Source organism: Paroedura picta, chromosome 9 (assembly GCF_049243985.1).
Source record: "Paroedura picta isolate Pp20150507F chromosome 9, Ppicta_v3.0, whole genome shotgun sequence".
NCBI classification, from domain to species: Eukaryota; Metazoa; Chordata; class Lepidosauria; order Squamata; family Gekkonidae; genus Paroedura; species Paroedura picta.
The window spans coordinates 32,941,316-32,968,922 of NC_135377.1; the positions used below are offsets into that span (position 1 = coordinate 32,941,316).

At 41.6% G+C, this 27,607-nt stretch overlaps 1 protein-coding gene across 1 annotated transcript; it reads left to right on the plus strand.

Annotated features, from left to right (window-relative positions):
• MYBL1 (MYB proto-oncogene like 1) lies at positions 1-26,785 on the plus strand. Its single transcript, XM_077352270.1, has 16 exons — positions 1-324; positions 2,508-2,613; positions 2,710-2,781; positions 3,036-3,128; positions 3,419-3,639; positions 9,738-9,918; positions 10,510-10,584; positions 12,694-12,792; positions 15,285-15,515; positions 16,351-16,707; positions 19,138-19,283; positions 19,498-19,612; positions 20,183-20,299; positions 20,388-20,492; positions 21,324-21,500; positions 22,420-26,785. The coding sequence occupies exons 1-16, from the start codon at positions 305-307 to the stop codon at positions 22,546-22,548; spliced, it is 2,244 nt and encodes a 747-aa protein (XP_077208385.1). The 5' UTR covers positions 1-304; the 3' UTR covers positions 22,549-26,785.
• Positions 26,786-27,607: the final 822 nt, after the last annotated feature.

A 27,607-nucleotide genomic window follows, 5' to 3' on the forward strand; every position in this document is an offset into this window, starting at 1 on the left:
AAACGGCGGCTCTGGAGAGAGGCTGGGCGCGAGATTCGGCGGCAGGGACGAAGAAGGCGGCGAGTGTGGTGGCGCTCACGGGCAGCCGAGAAGTGACAGCGCGGCAGGGCCCGCGGGAGGACGCCGCAGACGCCGAGCCCTCCCCGATCCTTCCCCTCGCAGCAGGGGCCCGGTTCGTGCCATGTCCCCCGGTCGGGGGGCCAGGCGGGGCCGCGGCTAAAGCGCCACACGCGATCCGAGAGCCTTGGGCCGCTCGGCAGGCGATCTCCCCGCGCCCCTGCCTCCGCCTTATGGTGCGCCGAGGATGGCGAAGAGGCCACGCAGGTGAGCGGCCGCCCGGATCCTTCCAGGCATCTCGGGGCTCCCGCCAGCCTCCGCGAGGGGAGCTCGGCCCAGCGCGCACGACACCCCGCTCGTCTTCGGCGCGGCGCCTCTCTCCTCAGGGGCCCTCCCTTGGCCTCGCTGCCCGGGCCCTCGGGCCCTTCCCGGGTTTTGTGGCGGCGCTCTGGTCGCTCCTCCCCCCCTCCCCCGGCGCCGCTTCCCCTTGGGGATCCCAGCTCTCTTGTCACGGTAGCGCTTCCCGTGATCGCTTCTTCCCGTGAAGATCGATTCAGGCGGGTCGCCGTGTTGGTCTGAAGTAGCAGAACAAGTTTGGACTCCAGAGGCACCTTGAAGACCTCGAATGAAACCTGGTTGGTCATAAAGGTGCCCCTGGACTCTCAATCTGTTCTTTCCCTGCTCTGCCGCTTTTCCCTCTGGACGTGTAGACACAGACAAGAGAGCTGGTGCGAAGTTTGCATTAGGTCTGCGTTTTCTTGCTTTGGTGGACATGGTGGAAATAACGATTGGGGAGATGACCTATATGGGGAGTTGGCAACAGAGCCTCGCGTTGGCTCTCAGTTACTGGAAGACTTGAAAGGAAATACCAAGCTAGTATCTTAAGATGTGCAGTGCTTTGTTTTGGGAGGGTAGGTGAGGGTAGAGACCTTGCGCCTGATAGAATTCTTGCACTTTGTATTTAGTCCATTAACAAGGAATTTATGTCTAATGTAATGGGCTTAGAAAACAGAGATGGCTAATGTGTATTATTCAGATATAACAATAACTGGCATAATTCTGTGTATTACATTAGTGCTTTATTCTTACGCATTCTACATTATTATAACTTATATTTATATTACTTGTTAGCATCATGACTTGCAATGAAGCTACATGTAATATAATTTCAAAGGCCTCATTCTAAGTATTAGGATTTACTTAATGTAAACGGATACCACAGTACACACAAACCAGTTCTCTGACAAGTATTATAACTCTTTACTCTAGCTATCTAAAGATGTATTACCTTATACTTCATATACCCTGTCAAGTGTCCAAACTGTTTTTATAATATATTCATTAGAAAGCCTTTAAAAATGTGCTGTTATAAACTTTAAACATTTCATCAATGTCTGCAAGCTGCTCTTTCTAAAAAGTATTTAGATTATTGTAGTTTTGCCCTTTGATGAACCCCTCCTCCCCCTATTTTGATTGGAAAAAAATACCCAAGCTTCTCCAGTAGCTAATCTAGATTTTGTAAGTGTTATTATGTAACTACTTGCGAAGAGGAAAAAATAACATTCGTATAAAGGATGGATCACTTTGACCCCTTAGAATGTTTGGTTAGTTAATATGGTGTTGTTGAATCAAAGATTTTTGTAGATTTGACTATTTTACTAATGCATGATGTAAAACATAAATGGATGATGTAAAAGAGTCATAGGTATTGGAGTAACAGGTGAGAATTTTCTGTGACGTAACTCTGACAGCCCCATGTATATTGGCTTGAGCTCCTTAAAAGAAAGAAATACAACAATAATTGTGATAGAAACATACAAAATATTTAATAATCCAGCAGGTGGCGCATGCCTCTCAGGCAAAGTTTGCTCTCTAGATTAAGGTGAATAGCAGTGTTGGTCTGAAGCACTATAACACAGTTTTAAGACAACGTTTTACTCCGGGTATAAGCTTTCATGAGTATACACACTTCATCAGATGCAGACAAATTAATTTGCTTATTTAATTTCTTTAATAAACTGTGACAAAAAGAATGGTGCAACTGGAAGATTGTATTCCATCATTCTGTTTTTCTTGAACATATCGCTGGAGAAAAAGAAATGTTGCAAGTGAAGAGGCTTGGTTTGTCTCTTTGTGTGTGGGGTGTTTCATTAACAACCTTAAAAAAATACAGTAGGAAGTGAGCCTTATTTTTGAACAGAGTAACTGTTATTACTTTGTGTTACATTGAGATGCATTCTTTGATATTTCACAACCCCACATTTTGATCCAGTTTTATTGCTTCTTGCTGATTAGTTTAGCTAGATTGTGATGGGTGAAAGTAATACAGTAATTTTAAAAACTGGCAGTTTTTCTGTGACAAATATGGTTGTATCTTCATATCCAATGAGTTTTTATGGATGTGTATTTTCAATGTCAATGTTAACTTAATAATAGCTTGCACTTTGCAGTGAGGAAGATGATGATGACCTTCACTATGTAGATCATGACTATGAAGTACCACAGCAGAAAGGCATAAAAAAGATTTGTAATAGAGTAAAATGGACGCGTGATGAGGTGAGCCTTAACTGTTTGTGGATTTTCCTTCTATGTGGATCTGTCATCATATGGCTATTACAGAGTTGTTTTTTGTTCTGAATTGTGCCCTAAAAGGATGAAAAGCTGAAAAAATTAGTGGAACAGCATGGGACAAGTGATTGGACATTCATTGCTAGTCATCTACAAGTAAGTGAAAATTAAATGAGAAACATATATGAAATAGCCTTATCCCCTTTCTCCATTTCTCCCTCCTGTTTTGTGGCATGGTTGAGCCCCAGTTTTCCATTTTTGGTTTGAATGTGAGCTGTAGTATGAGTGGCCTAAGCCACAAACATGTAAGATCTTTTAAATAAATTTATGTGCTCAAACTTCAGTTCTCCACCAACAGTTTTCATTTAGCAAAGATTCACAGCAAACATTTTCCTCCCATTCTTTTGCAGAATCGTTCTGATTTTCAGTGCCAGCATCGATGGCAGAAAGTCCTAAACCCAGAACTTATTAAAGGTCCTTGGACTAAGGAAGAGGATCAGAGGGTAAATAATTTTCATAGTTCTAGAATATTTTTTTTTTAAGTATAGTAGGGTCACCCAAGATTACATCATCCTATTTTACCTTATAGGTGTATCAAACTTAGGATGTTTATATAAATGTATAAACTTAGCAACATTCACGTTATAGATCCTTGTGTTGATATTATTGTATATTTAGTAATGCTTTGAGCCAACTATAATGTGACTGTGAAGCTCTGCTTCTTTGGTACGACTGTCCCTGCTTTTTCTGACAGGACAACTTGAGCACTGCCTCTGATCACTTTACATTCTAGGTTATTGAACTTGTTCAGAAATATGGTCCAAAGCGATGGTCTTTGATTGCAAAGCACTTAAAGGGAAGAATAGGGAAGCAGTGTCGAGAAAGATGGCATAACCATCTTAATCCTGAGGTTAAAAAATCTTCATGGACTGAAGAGGAGGATAGAATCATCTATGAAGCTCACAAACGTTTGGGAAACCGGTGGGCTGAAATAGCAAAACTACTTCCTGGAAGGTATTTTTGAATTTACCACTCTGTACTGTGCATGCAAATAGCAAATTATTTCTAGATTTGTGAAGCTTATAACCAAATACTCTTAACGTCATAAAATGGTGTAGTAGTGATTCTGCATTTTAAATATTTACTGCTTATATATTTTCAGATTCTTGCTGTTATGACATGCAAATATTGTTGCATCACCTAGCCACATCCTGGTGGCTTGAAATAGACAGAGAGGTGTTCAGTAGATCAGCCGCCCTGTTGTCTCTTGGCTTCAGCAGCCAGCATGCAAACATCTGAGTTCTCTGCTTTTTCAAGTGTCTGGCATGTGACCTCCAGACACAAACTCTCCTGGTGTCAGTTGCATGATATTTAGCCTGACATTACTTCTGGTCCAGGACCACGGTGTTTATTTTTTATTTAGGTTTATAACCTGACTTTCTCCAAGTGAAGATCAAAACAGTTTACATTGTTCTTGTCACCTTCATTTTATCCTCACAACAACTCTGTGAGGTAGGTTTAGCTGAGTGTGTATAACTGGATCAAAGTCCTTGGCAGAGAAAGGCCTGAAACCTGTGTCTCTCAGATCCTTATGGGACCCAATAACCACTATGCCTCACTGGCTTTCTAATCATTTCATTTCCAATTGATTAATTATACTGCTCTCCCTTGTGGCTAAGTGAAGTTAACATAGATCATGGGAATAAGTACAGTGCAATACAGCAACATCAAGTAAATATAGCAATAGCAGCAGTAATCTTGCAACAATTCCAACAACATTTTCATATAGCAATTTCAACACTAAATTCTAATAATATTAACTTTTGACTACAGTCCTATAGGTTAGTAGAGTTGGGTTCCGTTCATGGGGAGGGGGTTTCCGGGGGCCCAGCAGAAGATGGTGGTTCAGTCGACCTCAGCCAAAAGCCCGGAAGAAGTGCTCCGTTTTATTTATTTATGCTTGTATTTATTAACTGCCACTCCCAACACAGCCAGCTCATGGTGGTTTACAATAAAAACAATAAAGCCCCATAAAACATCAAACAGCAATCTTCATGGCAGACAAAGCTAATCTATTTACCTCCCCCCACCCCTTCCACAGTCAATGACACCGGGCCACACTAGTCCCCACTGATCTGCCATCATCCTTGGGAGAGGCGCCCATGCCCAGCTGACCAAGGCCAATGCCCCTGCAGGGAGGGGCCGATCTTCCTGGCCCGGCCTCAACCAAATGTCCGGTGGAAAATCTTCTTACAGGCCCTGCAAAACGTTGACAGCTCTATCAGGGCCCTTGGTTCTTTCTGGAACTCATTCCACCAAGTTGGGGCTAGGACCGAAAAAGTCCTGGCTCTAGTCGAGGCCAGGCGTGCCTCACGGGGACTGGGGATAGCCAGCAGATTCATACCCACAGAGTGAAGAGCCTGTGGAGGGCATAAGGAGACAAGTTGTCCCTCAGATATGCAGGGCCCAGGCTGCAAATGACATTGAAGGTAAGAACCAAAACCTTGAACCTGATCTACAAGCTAACTGGCAACCAGTGCAGCTGCCTAAGCATAGGCTGGACATGGGCCCTACAGCATGATCTCATGAGGACCCTAGCAGCCACATTTTGTACCAACTGCAATTTCTGGGTCAGAGGCAAGGGAAGGCCCACGTATCAATAGTGGCAGGTAAGTCGTGGCGGAGTGACAGAGCCTTATCCGCAAAATAGCTCGATAATGCCTCACAGCTCAAATCCATTTCCTTTATCTTTTGGCGCCCTTCTTCGAGGTCGGTAAAAGATCTAATCACTCTAAACAATTGTGCCAGGCAAGAGCTTGCAGACACGATTTCCGCAGCGTAGAAATCTTGTTTCGCCGCTTTTACCTCGTTCTCATACACCTTCATAAACGTGCAATGAGTTGTCCTTGCCGCTTCATTGCGAGTCTTCCTCCACACTCGCTCAAACTGTCTCACTTCCTTCTTCCTCTCCTGAAGGTCCTGGGAAAACCATGGAGCCTGTTTGAGGTGAAGGTGGAGAGGGCACCTAGGAGTAATCTCGTTGATAGCGGCCATTATGCGGGACTGCCAGTCCTCAACCAAGGCTGACAACAAATTGCTGGCAGGCATCGGGTCCCGCAGGGTGTTCAGGAATCTCTCAGAAAACATAAGTCTCCGTGGGCGGACCAAAATACGTCCGTCACCCAAACGGGGAGGGGGTGGTATCTTAAGTCGAGCCTTCGGGGCATGGTGGTCTGACCATGGGACTATGTTATTCGCCACCAGATATATTACTACTCCTGCACCAAAGATCAGATTGAGGGTGTGACCAGCCTGATGAGTGTGACCAGCAAAAAATTGCGAGAACCCCAGTGTCTCCATGGCTGACACCAAGTCCAGGCCATGTCCGCGTGGACATTGAAGTCTTGGGTACTGCAATGTCCAGATAGCCAACGCCTCCAGTAGATCTGGCAGGGAATCCGGAGGGGAAGTGGATGATCGGTACACCAATCAGATTGCTACGTTCTCGACCGACTCCCACTCTAGGCCGACACACTCAATCCCCGAGATCGATGGTGCAGGGAGAGACCTGAAGGAGAAAGACTCTCTGACCAAGATTGCCACCCCCCTCCCCTCCCATGGAGCCGGGGTTGATGTAAGACCAAAACCCAGGTGGCACAAGATCTTTCAAGGCGACTGTCTCGCCTTCACGCACCCAGGTTTCAGTCACGCAAGCCAGGTCAGCCTCATGCCTTGCAAAATAGTCCTGAGAGGTAGAGGATTTGTTGTTGATTGACCTGGTGTTGCATAAGATCAACACCAATTCCACCCTAGCCCTCTCCTCCACAAACCTGGGGATGGGACGGAGATTTGAACGGCAGTGACTGTATCGACCAGGCCAATGGCCGTGGGAGTTCCACAGCCGAGGCCTTCCTGGACCTGCATACGTCGCTGCCCCCCTATAATTGAATCTCCTTCCACTGCTATGCTTGCCTTGGCCTAGAAATACTGGAATCATGGTCCCGGGCTGGATCCCCATCTTAGCATCCTTTCTCTCTTCCATAGGCCTCATTTTGATAGAGCAGATCTTATTAACCTAATTAAACTACACTAGCTGATTAAACTACCCATCCTCCCACATCCCACCCAAACCCAGAAACTGTGGATCCAGCAATTTTTTTTTCAGTAACAAACATACCACTGTTTCTTTCAGCCCCTCTGGGAATTCTCCCATTAAGAGGGAGAGGTTGATTATCTTCCAGAGGAGGGCCCCTAGCCTTTCATGAGTTGTTTTCAATAGTCATGATGGGCAAAGGTTTAATGGGCATGTGGTTGGCTGTGATGAAGCTAGCATCCTGTCAACTTCAGTCAGTGTGAATCATCTGAAGTCATTCAGTGTTCCCTCCAGAGGCAGCCAAGGGTCATCTAGCTCAGTGGTCCCCAACCTTTTTGAGGCTGGGGACCGGCAGGGCAACTGCCCGCCCGCGCACGCCATGCATGTGCGCCCAGGCCGTGCATTGCACATGTGCACCCGGCCTGCGCATGAACATATGCACGTGCGCGGCCCGACCGCGCACGCGCAATGTGCGGCCCTACCACGCGCATGCAATGCGTGGGCGTGGCCCTGATTCCCTCTCCTCCTCCCTCCCGCAGTAAGAAACTTCCTGGGCCGCAAGCTTGCGGCCCGGGAAGTTTTTTACTGCGGGGGGGGGCAGGGAGAGGGAGCCGTGGCCCGGCGCTAAGACCTTCCCGGCCCGTCACTGGGCCGCGGCCCGCAGGTTGGGGACCGCTGCTCTAGCTCACTTTCTGGAATCAATGTTGGAGGAACGTCATGGTGGAGTGTTGAGATTTTGTTCGTAAAGTAGCTCGCTGATGAAGTGGCTGACTTCTGATTGACTGTTATTTTGGTGCCCTTCCTCCAGGGCAGTGAGTAATCGAACTATCCTAAACAATTGTGCTGTTATGTGAGCATGCGGACACAATGGAAGTCGAGTAAAAGTTACATTTTACTGCCTTCACCTCTATCTCATGACTTTCATATGAATTCTGTAAGATGTTTTCGATGATTCATCATGAGTCTTCCCCCAAACTCACTCTAGTCATGTCATCTTAGGGTGAAATTACAATAAATAGCTAAGAAATATGATGGCTTTCCATTGGATTTTTCAGGATTTGTCAATTCAGAGGTTACAAGCTGTGTACGTTTCAAATTAATCCCTATATCTTTCATCAGTGTTCCTGGTCTATAATTCACCTTTCATTTGGGGTTATTTTTATATCTAGATTAGAGATTTTATTCAGTTAGCACTTTGTTGAAGTTGTGTGATATGATTCAGAAACTGAAGTGGGGCTGTGTGCAGGAACAGTAAAATCTAAGTGGTTTGTATGTCAATGTATATAACGAACCATGTTATGGATATTATAGCTGTGTTTTTATTATTCTTATACAGTGAAACATTTGCAGATAGCCTTAAGCAGAAACAGAAAGTTCTAGTGTTATTTTGTTAACTGTTTTCTTGATTAATGAATGTATTTATTGGTTAAGGAGGTCATCCTGCCTATTATGATTGTGAACTACTTGCTGATATTTGCTTGTTCCATTTACTAGTGTTAGGAAATTACATGATCCAAAAGTCAATTTATATTACCCAACTGGAAATGGAAATAGTTGTTTGAAGTTTTAAAGTAATTGTTAATGCCAGATATTTAATAGGCATTTTTGTTAATCCAAAGAAAATGAAACTAGCTCTTGGAATGTAAGGAAGGTGGGGGATTAACATGTTTGAAAAATAGTAGTCACCTTGCCACATAACAATCTACTTTTGAAACTGAGGGGACTTTCACAAGAGTCTTTTAAACAGCTCAGTTAGCAAAAAAGGAAGATAATAAATTAACCTGTGCAGGTTTCTGTAAGAAACTTCCCCCTTATTTGTGATAGAAAGCTGATACTTAATTAAGCTGATACTTAATTAACTAAAATCCTCATACTATTTATTTAATGATAATAACAACAAATTAATTTTTATAGCCTGCCCTTCCTGGTTGGTATATTTTGAAACTATCATAAAGCCCATTGTGCAAAAAATTACAATGGGCTCTAGAAAACTGTTCCTGTTAAGAGCTGGTGGGGAGGCCATTGCATAGGCGAGACACCCTGTGTCACTTGGCCCCTATCTTAGCCTGCAGGCTTCACTTGTCTCTGCCATTGCTACTCATCTCCAGACTATAAATATCAGCTCCCTAGGTGAAAATGGCTGCTTTGGAGGGTAGACTCTGAGGCATTGTACCCTTTTGAGGCCCCACTTCCAAATTGCAAGGAATATTTCCAACCCTAGGGTTGGTGATAGGTTCAAGGGGAAAGTTCTCACACCACATGCATATCCTTTTAAAAGGATATGCATGTGCTTGCCGACAGACATGCCTGCATTGCTCTCAGAAGAGTGGCAGCAATAGCTGCCCCTCAATGCGACGCAAACAGACAAAGAGAGAGATGTCAGTTACTGTTAGAGGCTTCCACAGCAGACCTAAAGGGAAGGGGTGTGTGTGCAGAATATTGAGCAAGAGGCTCATTTAGCCCTGAGTGGGGAATATTGTACCAATAGGATAAAAGCAGTCTGGTTTTGTCAGCGGTTGCTGGGCAGTTCCCATGGGCTGCAGGGCATGCTGCTTAAATTGTGAACCATCCTAGATCACAAATTCCCGTTTATGTCAAATGATGATAGTTGGAACATTGTAAAGAAAAATTGGGCAAGTATTGAAATGTACTTGCTATCTTTATAAAAATGGATGTATCCCACTCCTGTTGTTTCTACAATGATTAAGTTGCAAAGTTCAGTTCCCAGGTTTAGGCAATATATAAACAATGTAAGTTTTAGATTTTGAACATATTCCAGTGAAGTTTAAGCACTTTAAGGTCCCAATTTCATTAAAACTTGCATCCTTTTCATCTTTACTGAGAAGTCCTAACGTTATCAGTGTACCATACTTCCAGGTAATTGAGTAAGATTAAATAACGTATTTATATTTGCATCTATACCCGAGTTTCCCCACAGGGGAATATAATCAACTTTCTACTGTTGCAATCACTATGACAGTCTTAATTTTGGATCAGTCTTGTCCTGTAATTTCTTTAGGACTGACAATTCAATAAAAAATCATTGGAACTCTACTATGAGAAGAAAAGTTGAACAAGAAGGATATTTACAAGATGGAATCAAGACAGAACGACCTTCATCAAAACTGCCTCACAAAACTTGCTCTTCTAATGATCATCTTCATACCCAGAATCAATTTTATATACCAGTTCAGGCACATGTAAGTTCTCCAAAGATTATTAAGTTTATATAAGAACAGTTAATCAAAATGGGTGAAAGCTGGATTTATTATTTGTATTGCAAGAAAACTACAGCAGGAAAAATATTTTGTTAGGAGCCTGCTTAAAAATCAGGTTCTTAAATTAAATGCTGCTATGAATATGAATTTCTGAAAGTAGCAATGATAGGAGGAATATATGCATTTCTTAAAATACACAATACAGACCAACAGATTTAGATGGTATATTGTAGGTTTCTGGCCTAAAGAGTCCAAATGTTTTCAGAACTTTACAACTGACATTTATTTGACACTTAAAAATAAAACTTTGTTGTATCTTCATGGCGTACCATTTTTTTTAGAAATTTGGTATTTGGGATATATTTATGGTTTCTTAATTTAATGGCCTGGATGTTCAAGTTATGGATCAGAAGATAAGTTTTAAAAATAAGTGTATGAAAATGTAGTGTGCTACAATTTAAAAATGCATAAGAAAATTATCAAAATAAAGCTGCCACTCAGTCACCACCAAGGGAGACTACAGTGGTGGAAACAGTCTCAGATGTTAAGAGATGTTAAATTATGATTTGTTAGATTCCAGGGTACCAGTATATGTCAATAGAAGGAAACTGTGTAGACCATGTTCCAACGTCTTCCAGCTTTATTCAGGTAACTTCCTGTCTATTTTACTGACTTAAAAAAACTAAAAAAAAAATCAGTAGAATATTCATTGCAGCTGGTTAACTGCAAAATGTATTACAATTTAAATCAGTGGTTCTCAACCGCTGTAGCTCCATGACCCTTCCAGCAGGGGCGGGAGTGGCAGTGTGCACGCATGTGTGCGTGCATGCGGTAGCGCGTAGGCACACATTTCGCCACTGTTCCTGCTGTAATGGTCATGGAGATATGGTGGCGGTGTTGGCTTCCTCCGCGCTGCCTCGGTGAGCTCCGAGGCAGCATGGAGGAATCCAGCGCCATGTCGCCGCAGCTCCTGCTGCTCTGCCTGCCACCGCCACTCCTGTGCCGCTGGCCTCCTCCATGCCACCTCGGTGAATTCTGTGGCACGGGGGAGGCCAGCACTATGCTGCCGCCATGGTGACCCCCCCCCCCCGGGAAAGGCCAGATGACCCCTCGAGGGGTCGCAACCTCCGGGTTGAGAAATGCTGATTTAAATGTTTTATCTAAAAGTATTTTATCCATGGCACTCCTACAGGTTACAATCCACTGGGAATATCTGTACCAGTGTTACTGAAATTGATAACAGTGTTATGCAGGAGATATCTGGGAGTGGGGCATGGCACCATCATGCCCCAAACAATTTATCATCATTTCTCATAAGTTATTCATTCCAAACTTGGTCACATGGTACAGCTAAAAGCCATATACACCGTGAGTTCACAAGCAAATAAGGGTGGCTTTTTTAGAAACTGGGAGAAATCCTCAGATTTGCAGAAAAATTGGAAAAGTTTTAAAAAGTGGGGCTAAACCCCTACCCCAAACAGTAAAAGTGTCATCTGTGTATGCTCCAATGGTGTTGATGTTAGCAGAATGAATGCTCACCAGTGACCGTGCAAAACCATAAGGAGTATTGAAGAACTAACATGTTTGATAGAAAGGTGAGAGACAAAGCTAAAGATCTCTCTGTATTGCTAGCTGAGAGAATTCTGCTCTGTGGAACTTCTGAGAAGAAGCAGAATAGAGACCTAAGAAACGTTCTGGAGGCAGACAAGGAATTATGGAGTGCTGACTCCCATTAACTAACTTTCCCTTTGCTGCCCCCTTCAGGAGCTGCTTTTCATGTCCTATATATATATATAGGATGACATCTGGCGTTGTTAGAGCAATTGTAAATGATAGCTGATGATAAGAGGAGGGGAGTGGGAAGATAAGGAGAAACCACAATGGCTAGGACTGTAAGTAGATGGACTGAGCCAGCAGAAAAGAATGTAAGCTGGACAGTTGGGGAGGGATCAGAAGAAAATAATCTGGAAGGGACAGTAAGTGGGAGTATAGGGAGGGCCACTGGAATTCCTCTTATGATAGAGCAGAAGGGAAAGTGAGAATGTGGGGGGCTCACACATGAGGACCCACAAGTCTACATTTTTCATCCATTCTTGGTAGCTGGTATGACAGCCCCAGTAACTGCCACTCACTAGCCATCAGAAGTGGCTGCAGTGGTGGAAACAGTCCCAGATGTTAAGAAAATCCTTCAGCTGCATTCTCACATCCCTAAGAAAGAGTGGAAGGTTCAAAGCAGATTTGTTTCAAGTTGCCAGAGGATAGCTACAAAGGTGAGACTATTCTCAGAAATCTCCTTAAAAACTGATGTGAAGTGATCATGGAATCCTACTGGACAAAATACTATAGGATATGGGCATTGCAGTGAGAAGAGAAAACTGGACAAATTTATCTGTCCTCTTCTGGTAGAGCTTCTGCTTATGGATAAGGGAGGTGAGTTTGATCACCCAGTTTCATGTCTTCCTTATAGTTCCCTTTGCCTTGTGGCATTTTAACACACAAGGTTCCCACAGTTCTTAGCATCAGCTTTTTAGAAGTTACAGGGCTACTGGAGGAAGCAAGAAATTGGAAAAATCATTAGTTGTGAGCACTACTCATTTATGGTTTGTAGGATTCAATGCATAATAGCTACTTAGTGAATTTATTAGGATTTGTAGCCTCAATCTGAAATGGTTTAAATAGCCGTGGTCTAAATTAGAGCTCCATTGTTATTTTTAAAATACACCTTTTTTGTCTTTTTAAAAAATATGCATACACCAGCCCTTTGATGATGATCCTGACAAAGAGAAGAAAATAAAAGAACTTGAGCTGCTACTTATGTCAGCTGAAAATGAAATCAGAAGGAAGAGAGTTTCATCTGTAAGAGCTGCTTGAGTAAATGTGTTTTTTTATGCTGCAGTGGTGGCTAGCAGTAGTGCCCATCTAGAGTACATATTGTGTATGAATGGCTTCATATTTCTAATTTTTTAATATCTGTCCTGCTTTCCTATTCTCATCTATGCATGGACATTGACGTGTATTGATGAGAGATTCTTTTTCATACCTGGCAAGTGGGACAAAGGAGAAATTAGTTGATACAGACTTTAGTAACATAATGTAGTACTTCCAATAATTGCTTAACACTCAGAAGAAAGTATGTATTTGTTGCTTTTCACAGCTTTCCTTTTTATGAAAGCCAAATTGGGGAGGACAAATGAAAGATTCAGGGGATTAGGGGATGATTTCAAAGAGCTGTACACTCAAAAGAAGTGCAGTGCTTTCTTTTCACTAGCTAGAATAGTGAATAATATGTGTTTTCGTCTAGGGAATCTGTCTTGTCTTGATGATAATTTGAGAGGATAGCTTTGTTGATCTACATTAGAACAGCTGGATTTTAGTCCAGATTCACTTTAGAAACCAACAGGATTTTGGGGTCATGCATTTTTGACAACGTTCCCTTCATCAGATACTTGTTGCCACTGAGGTCTTTTCACCTTTCTATCTTAGAGGGTGAGGACGGTGTTGCAAAGAAGGTTCAGTGCACATAGTGCTTTCATTGATTAGAACAGATGGGAAGTCTAGGGGATGACTTCCTGCCTGTTCTAATCAGTGAAAGCACTATGTAGATCCTGTAGGTGGAAATCTCTGTCTGGGGGATCAGAGCAGAAGTAGCTGTAGCACAGAGCTCAGCTGAAGACAACACCTTGGTGTGTTTAGGATGCTAACTGGAGGTATGTAGTTATGTTTGGCGATTCAATAGGTTTCCAGTATAAGGTGGCTTTTATGCAGATTGTGGATTGGTTAAGATCAGGTTGACTGTGGGGTGGAAGTTGCTGAAGGCTTGCTGGAATTTCTCCAGTGTCCCCCCCCCCCCCATGTGTCCAAATGATGAAAATGTCATCAGTAAATCTCAGGTACAAGAGTGGTGTTAGTGGATGTGTACTAAGGAAGTGCTGCTCCAGTCAGGCATAAGAACGTTGACATGTGGTGCCAGTCAGGTGCCCATGGCTGTGCCATTGTTGTGGAGGAATAGATCCTTACCACATCTGAAATAGTGGGGGTGAGGCAAACTGGCATCATGTTGTCAGAGACAGGGTTCCAAGTAGCTTGTAGTCCATCCTTGTGGGGGGACCTTGAAGTACTGAAACTCAGCATCCACCCTAGCCAAAATAATGTTTCCTAGGAGATTAACAGGTTGTATTCTTCTCAGGATGTCTGTGGTGTCTTGTACATAACTGGGACATTGAGGGCATAGAGCTTGGGAACAGAGTTCCATGTAACCAGATACCCCTGCAGTGATGGTACTTCTGCATGAGACAGCAGGATGTCCTGGGTTGCCAGACTTTTGTATCTTGAGCAGGAGATAGAAAATCTCTGTTGAGGTCTTCGTAGTGCACCTATATAGATTTGTCCCTGTATGTGTGTTGGTAATTCTTTTATAATTTTTTGGTCTTCCTGAGTGGTCTGTGGATAGTCATTTGTAGAAAGTGATATTAAAGAGTTGTCTTTTGGCTTCCTAAAAGCAGCCTGATTTGTCCATGATAACTGCTCCTTTTTTGTCAGCTTCTTTAATCATCTTTAATCATGATGTCTGGATTGTTTTTGAGGGTGTTTATTATCAGATTGGATGTTTTTGAGGGTGTTTATTATCAGATTGGATGAGATTGTGTTGTGAAATATGATGTTGATTTATTACATCTGTTTGGGCTGGGGAGCAAAAACATTCTTTAAAGAGATCTAGCGGCATTGAGGCCATTGGATGATCCAAATGGAGTCCTTTTCCTTTTGCATTGAGTTGGTAGTGAATGGTGGTCAATGTGTTGTCTGATGGTGTGTGGGAGAGATGGCAGCTGTTCAGCAGTAGATTGTGAATGCCAAGCAGTGAAGATGTTGCCTGGTCATCCTTGTTCTGTTCCGAGGCTTGATGAAAGAACTCCTTCAGACTTGGGCAGCAAAAAAAGCCCTCCAGGTTAAATCCACTCTGGATTTTGTAATGCTTCTCACTACAGATGCTAATTTTCTGTCCCTCTCCATTTCCCCTCTGTTCTAATCAAGCTAATCTATGCACACCATATTTCTGCATCCTGAGTTCCTTCTTTGCAACATCCTCCCACCTTCTGATTGGGATATAAGAGAGATCTCCATTCCGGCTTATATCCGATTAAGGGAGTTTATAGAATCCCAGTTTTATAGCACAGAGGGAAAACAAAACAGTTGTTGACCAGAGTAGTTATCTAACCAGTCACAGGAAGCAGAATGCCTCCTTTATTTATTGATGTTTTTGTCTACATCCTTTTAATCCTTGTAATCCTTATGAGTTATTTTTCACGTTTAATTTCATTAAAACAGCAATACCTTTTATGTATTCTTAGCAAGCTGGAAATTTTTCTAGCTGGTCTGGAAGCTTCATCATGGAAGATATGTCAAATACCCTGAATAGCCTTGGGGAACAAGCAAATGACTTTTATGCTATAGAGGAAACCCAAACTTCAGGAGCTCAGCAGAACTCTCCGACCAAATATCTGGCTGTGGAGGCTAATGCAGTTTTATCTTCTCTACAAACCATTCCTGAATTTGCAGAGACACTAGAACTCATTGAATCTGTAAGTCTCAAGAATCTTGTTTCCATTGCTTAATTAACACTCTTATTTTACTTCAGAGTATGCAACATGGGAAATTTACAATTAATGTACTGGTACATCTGTTAGTCCCCTGACATAGATAGCTCAGGCTAGCCTGATCTTGGAAGCTAAGCAGGGTTGGCTCTAGTACTTGGATGGGAGACTAGCAAAGAAGTCCAATGTTGCGACATACAGGCAAGCAATGGCAAACCACTTCTGCTTGTCTTGTGCCTTGAAATCCCTAGGAGGTCACCATAAGTCAGCTGTGACTTCACAGCACTTTACACACACACCTATATTGGCATTAGTGTCAAGTATAGTATTTGCTCTCATATACAGCTAGCTCTTTGTAGTTGGGAATTAACTAACATTTTACAACAATATTTCTGAAAATATGTTATTTGATAGTGCAATCCTAAACAAAGAGAGGTTTTACTCTTGAAAGCTTATACTCCAAAAATCTTCTTTGTCCCTACGGTGCTACTGAACTTGCATCTAGTTATTGTAAAATATGTGTATTGGGAAAGAAGTTAAATTTGTCACTTCTTGCTAAAAAGAAGATGTACAGTGACATAGCTGCAGAACAAAGTTTGAGTCTAGTAGCACCTTTAAGACCAATGAAATGAAGAAGTGTGCTTGCATGTGAAAGCTTATATCTTGAATATATCTTGCCATTGAACTCAAACTTTGTTCTGTTGCTTCAGACCAACACAACTACCTACCTGAATCTAGTGACTCTGCTAAAAACTGATTTCAGCCTGCCCATTCTTTCTAGTTAAAATCATTTTTTTTTCTCTATGTGACTTGGATATTGTAGGATCCTGTAGCATGGAGTGATGTCACCAGCTTTGACCTTTCTGATGCGGCTCCTTCTCCTGTCAAGCAAGCACCAGTAAAACAGATGCAGATTCAACACAGCGATGGAGCCATGGAGTGCCAGTTCAATGTCAGTGTTGTACTTGATGGCAAGAAAACAAGTGATGAAGAGGCAACAGGGTCAGCATCCGTAAGTGCAACCAAGTTCAGCACTCCCCCAACCATTTTGCGGAAGAAGAAGAAATCTAGAACTGGACAGTCACCGGTCAGTGAACCAAATGATGGCTCATGTAGCAGTGCTCCCAGTATAGCACTAAAACAAACACCAGTGAAAACACTACCATTTTCCCCTTCCCAGGTAAGCACGAATCAATCAGTGTATCTAATTCTCAGCAATGGTCAGAGATTGGGATTGAACAGTCAAGGCATATTTTTCCACAAACCTAAGTAAAACTCAAGGTTTGTAGAAGAATCTGGAAAAAAATACATTGGGGGTTAACCCCTCCCCCCTTATGGTAGAACTAGCACCTGTGGGTGAAGGCAGAAGTCCTTTCCAGGACTGTTTTGCTTCACAACAATTTCTGCTCCTCATACCTCCTGACCTGGAAAGAGGACTCATCGGGGCCATATCAGGCAGCAGCCACTGAGGACTCAGTACTACATGAATTACTTGTATGCAAGTGGCAATCTCCTGGTGATTAACTACTTTTTGAAAGCAGCCACCACATGGAAGCCAGTGTGGTACAGGATTTAGGGACCAGTCATACATTCTCAGCCTTACCTATCTCACTGGGTCGTAAGCTACTTTAGATCTCCACTGGGGAGGAATGTGGGATATAAATTAATTCAACTAATAATACATAAAGCTGAAGGCTGGGGTGGGTAGGGAAGGTTAGTGGGTGGGAAGAAAAGAGGAAAGCAGATGATACGGTGGTTGCCAGGAACACGGAAAGAAGAAATAGTGCAAATGAAGTGATCCCTGCTAGCCCTTGTGAGTTCCCCACTTTTATTAACATAATAATACATTTGGTTGTTTTAGCTGGATAGATAACCTTTGTGCTGTCTATTGAATATGTTCAGTTAAGATTGATTCCACTACAGTGTTTTGCAAAAAGTATTTACCCCCTCTGGTGTTTGTCCTGTTTTGTCGCATTATAGCCTGGAAATTTTGGAGGGTGGGTGAGATGATATCATTTGATTATCACAGCATGCCTACCTACCACTTTGAAGATGCAAAACATTTTTTTATTGTAACACAAACAGTACTCAAGACAAGAAAAGCACAAATCATGACTGTGTGTAAGTATTTGTCCTTCAAAATCAATACTTTGTGAAGCCACCTTTTGCTGCAATTGCAGCTATAAGTCTCTTGGGGTATGCCTCTGCCAATTTAGCACATCTAGCTACTGGAATTTTCACCCATTCTTCAAGGCAAAACAGCTCCAACTCTTTCATGTTAGATGAGTAACGTTGGTATACAGAAGTCTTCAAGTCGTACCACAGATTCTCAATTCAATTGAGGTCTGGGCTTTGACTAGTCCATTTCAGGACATTAACATTCTTCCCTTTAAATCATTCTGGTGTAGCTTTAGCCATATGTTTAGGGTCATTGTCTTGCTGGAGTGTGCACTTTCATCCCAGTCTCACATATCAGGCAGAATTTCCCTGTATTTAATGTCATCCATCTTTCCTTCAATCCTGATCAGTTGTCCTGTCCCTGTTGAAAAATATCCCCACAGCATGATGCTGCCACTGCCGTGCTTCACTGTGGGAATGGTGTTCTCATGATGATGGAAAGTATTGGGTTGGCATTTCCCATGCTGGCCAAAAAGTTCAGTTTTTGTTCTGTCCAGAGAACCTCCTTCCATGTGTTTGGAAAGTCTGCCATAGGTAGTTGAGCAAATGCAAAACGTGTCTTCTTATTCTTTTCTTTAAGCAATGGCTTATTTTTGGCCACCCATAAAGCACCTCTCTGTGGAGTATAGAGCTTAAAGTGGTCTTCCTTCAGTGCTGTCCTTCTCTGGTTAATGCCCTCCTTGCCTGGCCTTTGAAGTGATGCCATATTCTTTCCATTTCGTTATACTGGATTGAATGGTGCTCTGTGGAATTTTCAAAGCTTTGGATATTCATTCATAACCCATCCCTGACCTATATTTCTCCATAAATTCGCTTCTGCGCTGTTTGGAGTGCTCCTTAGTCTATTTCTGAACAGATCTATTTGTGTGGGCCTTTCAGAACTTGTGGTAGATCATGTGCCACTTGGATTGCATACTGTGGACCCTAATTAACTAATTATATGACTTTTGAAGTTAAGTGGCTGGACCGGATCTTATTTAGGGGTGTCATAGCAAGGGGGGCAAATACTGACGCACAGTAATGATTTCTGTTTGTCATGTCTCAAATACTTTTTTGTATCACAATAAAAATGATTTTGTACCTTCAAAGTACTAGGCATGTTGTGAGAAACAAAGGGTGCTCCTCTTCCAACCCAACTTAGTTCCAAGTTGTAATGCCACAAAACAGGACAAACACCAAGGGGGTGAATAGTTTTGCAAGCTACTGTCTCATTAAGAAATTATTATGCCTGGTGTTTTTCTCATTTCATTTAGGTAGTCTTTCCTACCTAAAGTATCTGTGCCCCACCCAAAGATTTTGAGTTGACTCATGGCATTAATATATATATAAATACAGGGGGAAAGAAAAATTAAGGCTGTATATTCCGAAATGGATAAGAGGAAAGTATTGTTTGATTTGCGCTGAGCAATTCATGTTCTTGTCTTCTGTGCAGTTCTTTAACACCTGTTCTGGAAATGAGCAGTTTAATCTTGAAAATCCTGCGTTCACATCAACTCCAGTCTGTGGACAGAAAGTTCTTATTACAACTCCCTTTCATAATAAAGAAGTGACGCCAAAAGATCAAAAAGAAAATGCAGGGTAGGTTGATATTAAATATTTGATGTGGAATGACTGGGTTTGGGTTTTTTAAAAAAGAAAACATATATGATGTTAATTAGATATATATATTTAAAAATGACCTGCTATACCTGCAAAAGGGCAAAATAGGTTCATTCTCCCAAAACCTGTTCCCCAGATAATTGGTTTTTAATGAGGTAACATAAGATGCAAACATCTTTTGGCTCTTGGATAGTTTTAGGACGCCTACTATTAGAAGATCTCTTCTGGGTACAACACCAAGGACTCCAACTCCATTTAAGAATGCTTTAGCTGCTCAGGAAAAAAAATATGGTCCTCTGAAAATTGTGGTATGTAGCATTTTGGTCTGTATTTCCCTTTCAGTATGCTCAGAGTTAATTCAGTGGTAAAAATATAGCAATAGAAGAAATGCTATTAAGATGTAAGTGTGGTCTATGATGTTTGCTTCGAACTAGTTATATCTGTTTCATCTTCCTAGTTTTAAACTGAGTTTAGGTGCTGGATAACAATCGTGTGTGTATATACATGTACAGAAATCAAAAATTCAGATACGCTTATATAATATGCAATTATAAAGTCTTGTACAGACATTTATTTTTAGTGTCACATTTCTCCCACATTGTACTGCCTGGAACTAAAATTAAATATGCTTTAAAGTGGCATAAACTGGACAGAAAATTATTATTCCTCAGAAGCTTTGACTGCTGAATGGAGGAAGAATTTTTATAAATCCTTAGCATTCTATGTGGTGTTAAAAATTTGAGTTGCCACATGTGTTTGTAAAGCTGTGTTAAATACTTTATAGAGATGATACTCATTCCTGTTATAGAAAGAAAAAAATTAGAATAGAGACATAAAATTATCATTTTGAATGTATATCTTCTGCCATTTTTATTTAGTCACAGCCACTTGCTTACTTGGAAGAAGATATTAGAGAAGTTTTAAAGGAGGAAACTGGAACAGATATATTCTTTAAAGAAGAGGAAGAATCTATCTGTAAGGGTTCCAAACAAGAGGTAAATTTTCCTACGTGACATGTTTGGAGTGACAAGAACAATGGAAACAATTTTAATTCTTTCTTTGTCTTTAAAATGTTTGCCACAGAACACTTGTGCAAAGAAAGTCAGGAAGTCATTAGACTTGGATCCTTGGGAAAAAGAAGAGCTTGGTGCCCAATTTTTTACAGAGGACAATATTTTAGATGTGCAGGTGAGTGTGAGCAGCATGATGTACAAGTTGCAAATATATTAGGAAATTAGAAATGATAGCTTGATTGGAGGCACTGTGTAGCACCTAAAACCACAAGAGTAAAAGTTCTGTTACGCAGCGCTTAATTATCCAGATCTCTCAGTCAGTCAGCATCACCCAGAGGGTGTCATCCAACATCAAGTGGATGCATTCCACTCTTGCCTCTCCAGCCACTCTCCAGCTCTATGCCTCTGGCTGTGTCAGGGCTTCTGAAGGCTGGTGTTGCCAGTTCACATCATCCTTGGATGCCTTCTCCCTCAGCTTGCCTTGAATAGTTGTAAGCCAGCAATACTGGAGGACTCCCAGAGAGCTGGCTTTGCCTGTCTGCCTGCTGCATAGGATGGCTCCCTGGCTGGGGGGGAAGGGGAGGAGTACCAATAGCTGTCACTGTGGGATTTGATTGCTGTAGCTTCTTCTAGGTAGAAAATGAGCCTGCACTTGAGTATCCAGCACATTTTATTAATTTCCCACAGGAGCTGGATAACAAAGCTGGGGCTGTACTCTTGTAATAATGTGGTGTTGTAGGACAAATGCTTGTGCTTTTTTCATACAAACTGTATGTGCGTGTTCTAGAGCTTTCAGGCAGATGCATTACTCATTTTAAGTTCTTGGTGTTAAAATGATTTCTTCCCCACTGGAATCATATTACCTAAATGCGCTTAATTCAAAGGTTTAAAAAGGATGTTAATTAGATTCTTCTGTAGTTGTTGCAAACTTGCTAGGTACAAATCAGCTGTCCTTAAACCACTATTCCACGGATTATCTTATTACATGTTTATCTTTTCCATATAGTCAGAAAATATCTATACTACATCACTCCTCATGATTCCATTGTTGGAAATACATGACAACAGAGGGAACCTGACTCCAGAGAAACAGGATTCCAGCTCAGCAAAGATGAATGTAGCAATGAAAAAAAAGCTAAATACTTGCACTTCAAAAAATGTCAAAACAGAAAAGATGCTTCAGGTATGCATTCAGGTTGCTTAGTATTCTATTCTGTTTAGTTTGACTGTCAGATATTCCTTGAATATACATTTTTTTAAATAGCAACCATCCCCTGCTTCTCCTAAGCATTTTACTATGATCTGGATAGTAAAAATGAGTGGAAAGATCTTGTATGGTTTTTGTAACTTGAAAGACAACTCTGGAAAAACCTCTATTTCCTCTCCTGTCATGTCCCCTGATGTCTATGGACAGTGCATAACTGGGCCCAACTTTTGATTGGAAGAGGTTGCTACGGGAAGGAAAGGAGAAGGGGAAAGCTGAAGACAGGGTAGATTGTCTAGTGGGAAGGAGAGACAGAAGCAGGAAAGGAGGAGAGGCTTTGTAAAAGGAGGACAGGGGGATATAGAGGAAAACAATGCCCACATGTGGAGAATTCCAACAAATGGGCCTGTATCCAATTCCCATCCACCCCTTCCCTTTGGTTTGGGGGAGAAAGTTAGATTATGAAAAAGACACATCTCTAGAAATAAATACACCTGAAAGGACTGGGGGGCCATCATAGATGGAATACCATAGAACACTGGGTCTGGGTCAGTGATGCTGTGTATTCTAGGTGTTTGGGGGCAACAATGGGGAGAGGCTTCTGAAGTCCTGCTAATGGACCTCCTGATAGCACCTGGATTTTGGTCATTGTGTGACATAGAGCATTAGACTGGATGAGCCATTTGCCTGATCCAGCATTGCTTCTCTTGTGTTTTTATCTCTCGTTTTTTGCATAAATTCTTGGTAATATTTATAATAGCCTACATTATTGTCCCCATATTGCAGGGGTCTGAATTGTTGGGCTGAGGTTAAAAACAGCAGCTTGTCACCAAGTGTATTCAAGAATGGCTGCATTATTCTTGGTTACACTAATTATTAACTGGATTGTGTGTTGCAGGCAAATTGTGAATGGGAAACTGTTGTTTATGGAAAGACAGAAGATCAGCTTATCATGACTGAACAAGCAAGAAGATACCTGAATACCTACACAGCTTCTGGCAGCACTTCAAGGGCTCTGATTTTGTGATTGTTACGAATGTACCAATCCGCCTTTTCTTTTTCCTATGGACTATATGCTGATTTTTTTTCAGCAATGTACATTTTGATGTTTTTGTAGGTACATGGATGCCTTATTTGGGAGAACAAGTCTCTTTTTAGCAAATGACAACTGTCACATGTACACCTTTTTAAAAAGTGAATTTTAAACGGTCTTTTTAAAACAATCTAAAGGAAATTGTGAAAGAAATAACTTTTCTTTTAAAGCTAATTTTTAATTATTCTTTAGTATATGCTTTTACTCTTCTGTTAAGGAATGTTTTATGTAGAATAGGTTTACAAATACTTTGGGTAAAATAACCTAAACAACTTTTTGGAAATGCTTTTGCTTAAATGCTCATTTACTTATGTAGCAATTTTATAAAGAAACACAAAAAAGGAGACTTAAAGGAAGAATAGAAGGTTGCACTACTAGTTCTAGAGTATGCTGCACAGACTTAACTACAGTGTTAAATATATTTATTTGAAAATGGTACTAATAAGAGTGGCAAAGGGAAAAATTGAATTTTATTAGGGTAATGCATCAGTATTCATAAATCTGCAACTGAGACCCATTGTTGAATGTATTGTACAGCATGTAGGAGCAGGAAAGCTTTTGTAAATTGGAAGGGGGGTTGTATTTAATTTATTTTCATTTTAAAACTTAAGGCTGCAATCTCACAAAGCATGCATACATCCCTGCTGTGTTGCAAAAGCAGTAGTACATTTACAGCAGGCAGAGGGATTTTAGCACCTGCTGCTCAGAGACTCCTTGACTCTCCCCCTCCATTTGTTTTTAATCTCTGTTTTTATATACAGTCTCATCACGCTTACCCATTCCAGTTCTTTGAGCAGGCCTGTATCTCTTGCTTCCTTACTCAAGTACTTTGGTCTGTGACAGTTTCTTTTGTCCCTTATTTCCCCTATTCACAGCTCAGTATTTGTAGGATAGAAACGATGATCTTTGAGTCCTGAGCAGTCAGTCCGTCCATCTCCTCTGGGTGCCAGATCTGCTGGCTGAACTCCTTCCTTCTTCCCAAGTCTAAGCTGTGAGAACCTCAGACTCTGCCTTGATGTGATAGCAACTGGAAGAGTTGTGCAGAAATTAAGTGAGATAATTCCTAGTGTAGGTCCACAATAGAAAGTTGTGTGAATCCTCAGAAGGAAAGAATTATGTGAGCTGCTTGTGGAAAAAAGAAGTCATTCTTACCAGGCTGTGCTGAACTCAGACTGAGTATATTGCCAGTACTGAGAGAATCTTGCAACCAGATATAGTGAAGTGAGGAAATGAGGAGCAAACTGATAGTGATTGTCCAATGTACCCCCAGAAAAGAGAGGCAGAGGAGATTAAGGTCCAGCACCATATAAAATACTACAACGGGCTGTGTTGTGGGAGGATTATAGGATGCTAGGCATGGCAGAATGTAACAAGTTTTGAAGATGAGGTACCACAGCTGTCCTGATCTCCAGCAAGTGCCCTAACTTCCAGTTCTCACAAATGCTTCATAATTCTCCCTGGTACTGATTTGAATCTGAGTTTTCTGTAGTTGGGGAAGGATGCCTTTAACATGCTTGCAGCTTATTTTGTCCTACTGTGCCTGATCATTGCATGAGTAAAGGAAAGCATGCTGTTTTGAGGTCATGGAAAAACACAGACCTAGGGATAAACATCTCCCACCTCCTCATACACAAGGGAGACTTCCTCTTTTGTAAACTTAGGTTGTTTTTTGTATAGTCTGCACAGTGTAGATAGGAAAAGGGAGAACGTAAAAGATAGTGGTGGAGGATCTGCTGCCAGTACATGGTGCTTGAAGCTCTGTAAACCTCAGCAGCTCAAATATGTTGGTATTGGTATGAATGCTATGTAGGATTGCAGCCTTAATGTGTAGATGTATATAAATATATATACAGATGTATGCAGGTTGTCTAGAAGCTCCTGATGTTTTCCTGATAAAGTGACCGTAGCAGAAATGAGGACAATTTTAACCTTGGCGCATAGAATAGCAGCATTATTACATGCTGTGAAGTATATAAGCTTGCATGTAATCTACTTCAGAATTGCACTGTCCCCCTTTTAAATCATGTTGGTCTACATAGTAGTTTTGAATTCAGCTGAGTTATACTACAAGTATTCCAATAACTTGGTTACAGAGGGTTATATTTATGTGAGTACAGAACTTGGTGACCTGCTGTGTGAATTCTTACAATCCTATTCAGGGGTTGACACCACATTTATTTATGCACCTGAGAGAAACTGTGGGTGGGTTCACATCATCTCCTTGTACATGAGTGCCACATCTGCCTACTTTTGTCTTGGGAGCTGATGGTGTGAACTACTGTAGACAGATATAGCTGCAGATAGGCCTGTGAATATGGTAGCTGGAAGAAGTGCTCCAGCAGTCACTACACTTGCTGTTGGCAATTATCTGTATTTCCCAGTGTAGGAAGAGCCATGTGCACGGTACAGGAGGGGCAATGAGAATGGGAACTAGTTCTAACACATTAATATCTGCCCTTGGAAGTCTCAACATGGCAGCTCCTAAACTTTAAAAAAACTGAGTCTTTTATCTGTGCTTCACACTGTCATGGGTTACAACAGTTGCTTCAGTTTACCTGCCTTAGACATTTGCACTTATTTTATCCTGTTTGAAGGAATGTCTTGGTTTTGCTTTGTGTTGTAGCTATTTTTAGTTAATTGCTTGCAGAACATAATGGTGTGCTGTCAACCTAAATACTGACAGGTAAATAGAATTGTATACTGTAGATGTTAGCTATTTATAAATCTGACACTCTTCCTCTCCACTCCCGGGTGTGCTGCTATAGATAGCAGCAGAATCTGCTTGCTGCTATGAGAGAAGGAATGAGCGAGCATCATATGCACTGTATGTAAATGACAAATAGAATGATGGCATGTTCTCAAGTTACCGCTGATATCAGCTGTTTGGTGTGGGAGTAACACAATTACTAGCAAGAAACTTGATACCACCACGAGCTCTCAGAATGAATTCCCTTGTTTTGTGTGGTTTGTAAAACAGAGACTACATTAAAAAAAAAACCCAGCTCCAGGCCCCATACCATACTTATTTATTTATTATTCTAAAGAAGTATTTATATATAGGATGTTCACCTAGTTGCCTTCAACAGGCACACAAAGTTTTATCCAGTTTTAAAACTGTTTTGAGTTTTTTTTTTAGGACAACTCTGAAGAAGAGAATTATTCCTCAATATTAAAATGTGAGAAACCAGTTTGGAACTTTTTATGGCATTGTTGGTTTTGGTATGTTCACTCTTTAAGGGAGCTTCTTATGAAGACTTCCGATCTGAAGCATGAAGGAGTTAAGTGAACAGGGCAGGCACAGTAAGGCGACAGTCCTAGGAGATTACTTATCTAATAGTATGTTTGCCATATTTTAAACAAAAGATTAAACTCAGTCACAAGCCACAAAGCAAGTCACTTCTGATGCATAGTGGCAGGGTTATGTGGTCGTGTGAGTGAGTGGCATCTCCTACTGGGTGCATATGGGCACTTAACCTGCACCTAACCAGCTGAGTGGGTTGCAGCCAGTATGCCAGGATCCAAAGATCCTCCTTTGTGTGTGAACCTTAGCTTCTGTCTCTTGGCCGCACTTCCCAGTGGTACATCAGCACCTGTTCTGGAGGGTCCCCTGATTTTCTGGAGTGGCTCTTGGCAGAGGAGATGTGAAAAGTAACAGTAGTATTGGGGTGGAGAGACTCAAGCGAACTTTGGCTGCAGCTCTGGATCCCCCTGCTGCTTAGCAGGAGGTATGTAAATTATTCTCTAATTAAGAAGTGGTACCAAAGCCACCATTACCAGCATTTAACAGAGATCTCTGGTACATAGTACCAGCAGGATTTGGTATTGGTTGAATCTTCCAGTTAAATGCTTTAGTGTTGCTTTAGCAGAAGAAAAGGTTTAAAACCTTTGACATGTTAGGCATCTCTCTTATTTATAAAAATGCCTTTTTCTGTCTTAGGAGCATTGATCTTTTAAAAAGATTTATAAGTAGAGTATACCTGCAGCAGCCAAACATGCATGTTAATTCTTATGGTTTTAAAGTTTTGGCTTTAATGAATCTTTATGAAGTTGTGTTGTGTTTGTTGTTTTACTGCATAGTGTATTTCATTGAAAAGTATTTCACATACAATGCAGATCCACATTAACATCAGAAATAAAACATTTATGTATACATCTGGGCACAAGCATCTTCTGTGTGGTATTTTGTTCTTTGTTATTCAAAATGTGAAGTATGCCTTACTGTATCTGTTTCTAACTTGTAGAGGCATTAACATTTTCCGGTTACTGAAATGTTGCTTTCAGCCTCCCAGTTGATACCGTGGGCGAATGGGAGCAACTGTAACTTGTTTTTGATGCAGGCAAATCCATTCTTCCTTTGGTGAAGAGCAGTCATGTATATGTGCTTATTTTGACAGGGGCAAGGATTTTTGGGGTTGGGGCAAGTCAGTAAGGGGCAGTGAAAGGGATCTGGAATATGGATGAGCTAGAATGGAGGAGTGTTGGGGCAAAACCATGTAACAGATGGGAGATGGAAGACAAAGGGCTCAGAAATCTGGGCTACAAAAATGGAAGCCAACTGATCGAATCTGTAGGCACCTGGGGATTAAAAATGGGTAGCAGATGGATGGCTATATGTTGTGAAGCAGAGGGAGCAGAGAATGCGGATTCCCAAGGCAAAAAAGGGAGAGATCCTAGGAAGTAAAATTAAGAAACGGTGATGATATAAAGCAGGTAAGAGTAAAATAAAATGTAAATTGAACAACAAGTATTTTGCCCCAGGGTCCTGCAGCCTCTAGGCCCATTGGATCAAAGAGGAGAAAGGCGTAGGGAGAGGAACAGGAATCCTTTTCTCACTGGAAGAAAACACTCCAGAGCCGCTTTTAGTCTTCCCCACAGTCGTCTTTGGTGGTTTCCCTTCCAATTCCTATGGCTCCCGCTGCTTCACTCTGATGAACTCAGGCTGAACTGGGCTGTTCGGGCTGATCCTGCTTTTCTTGTGCAGTGTTAAACTGGA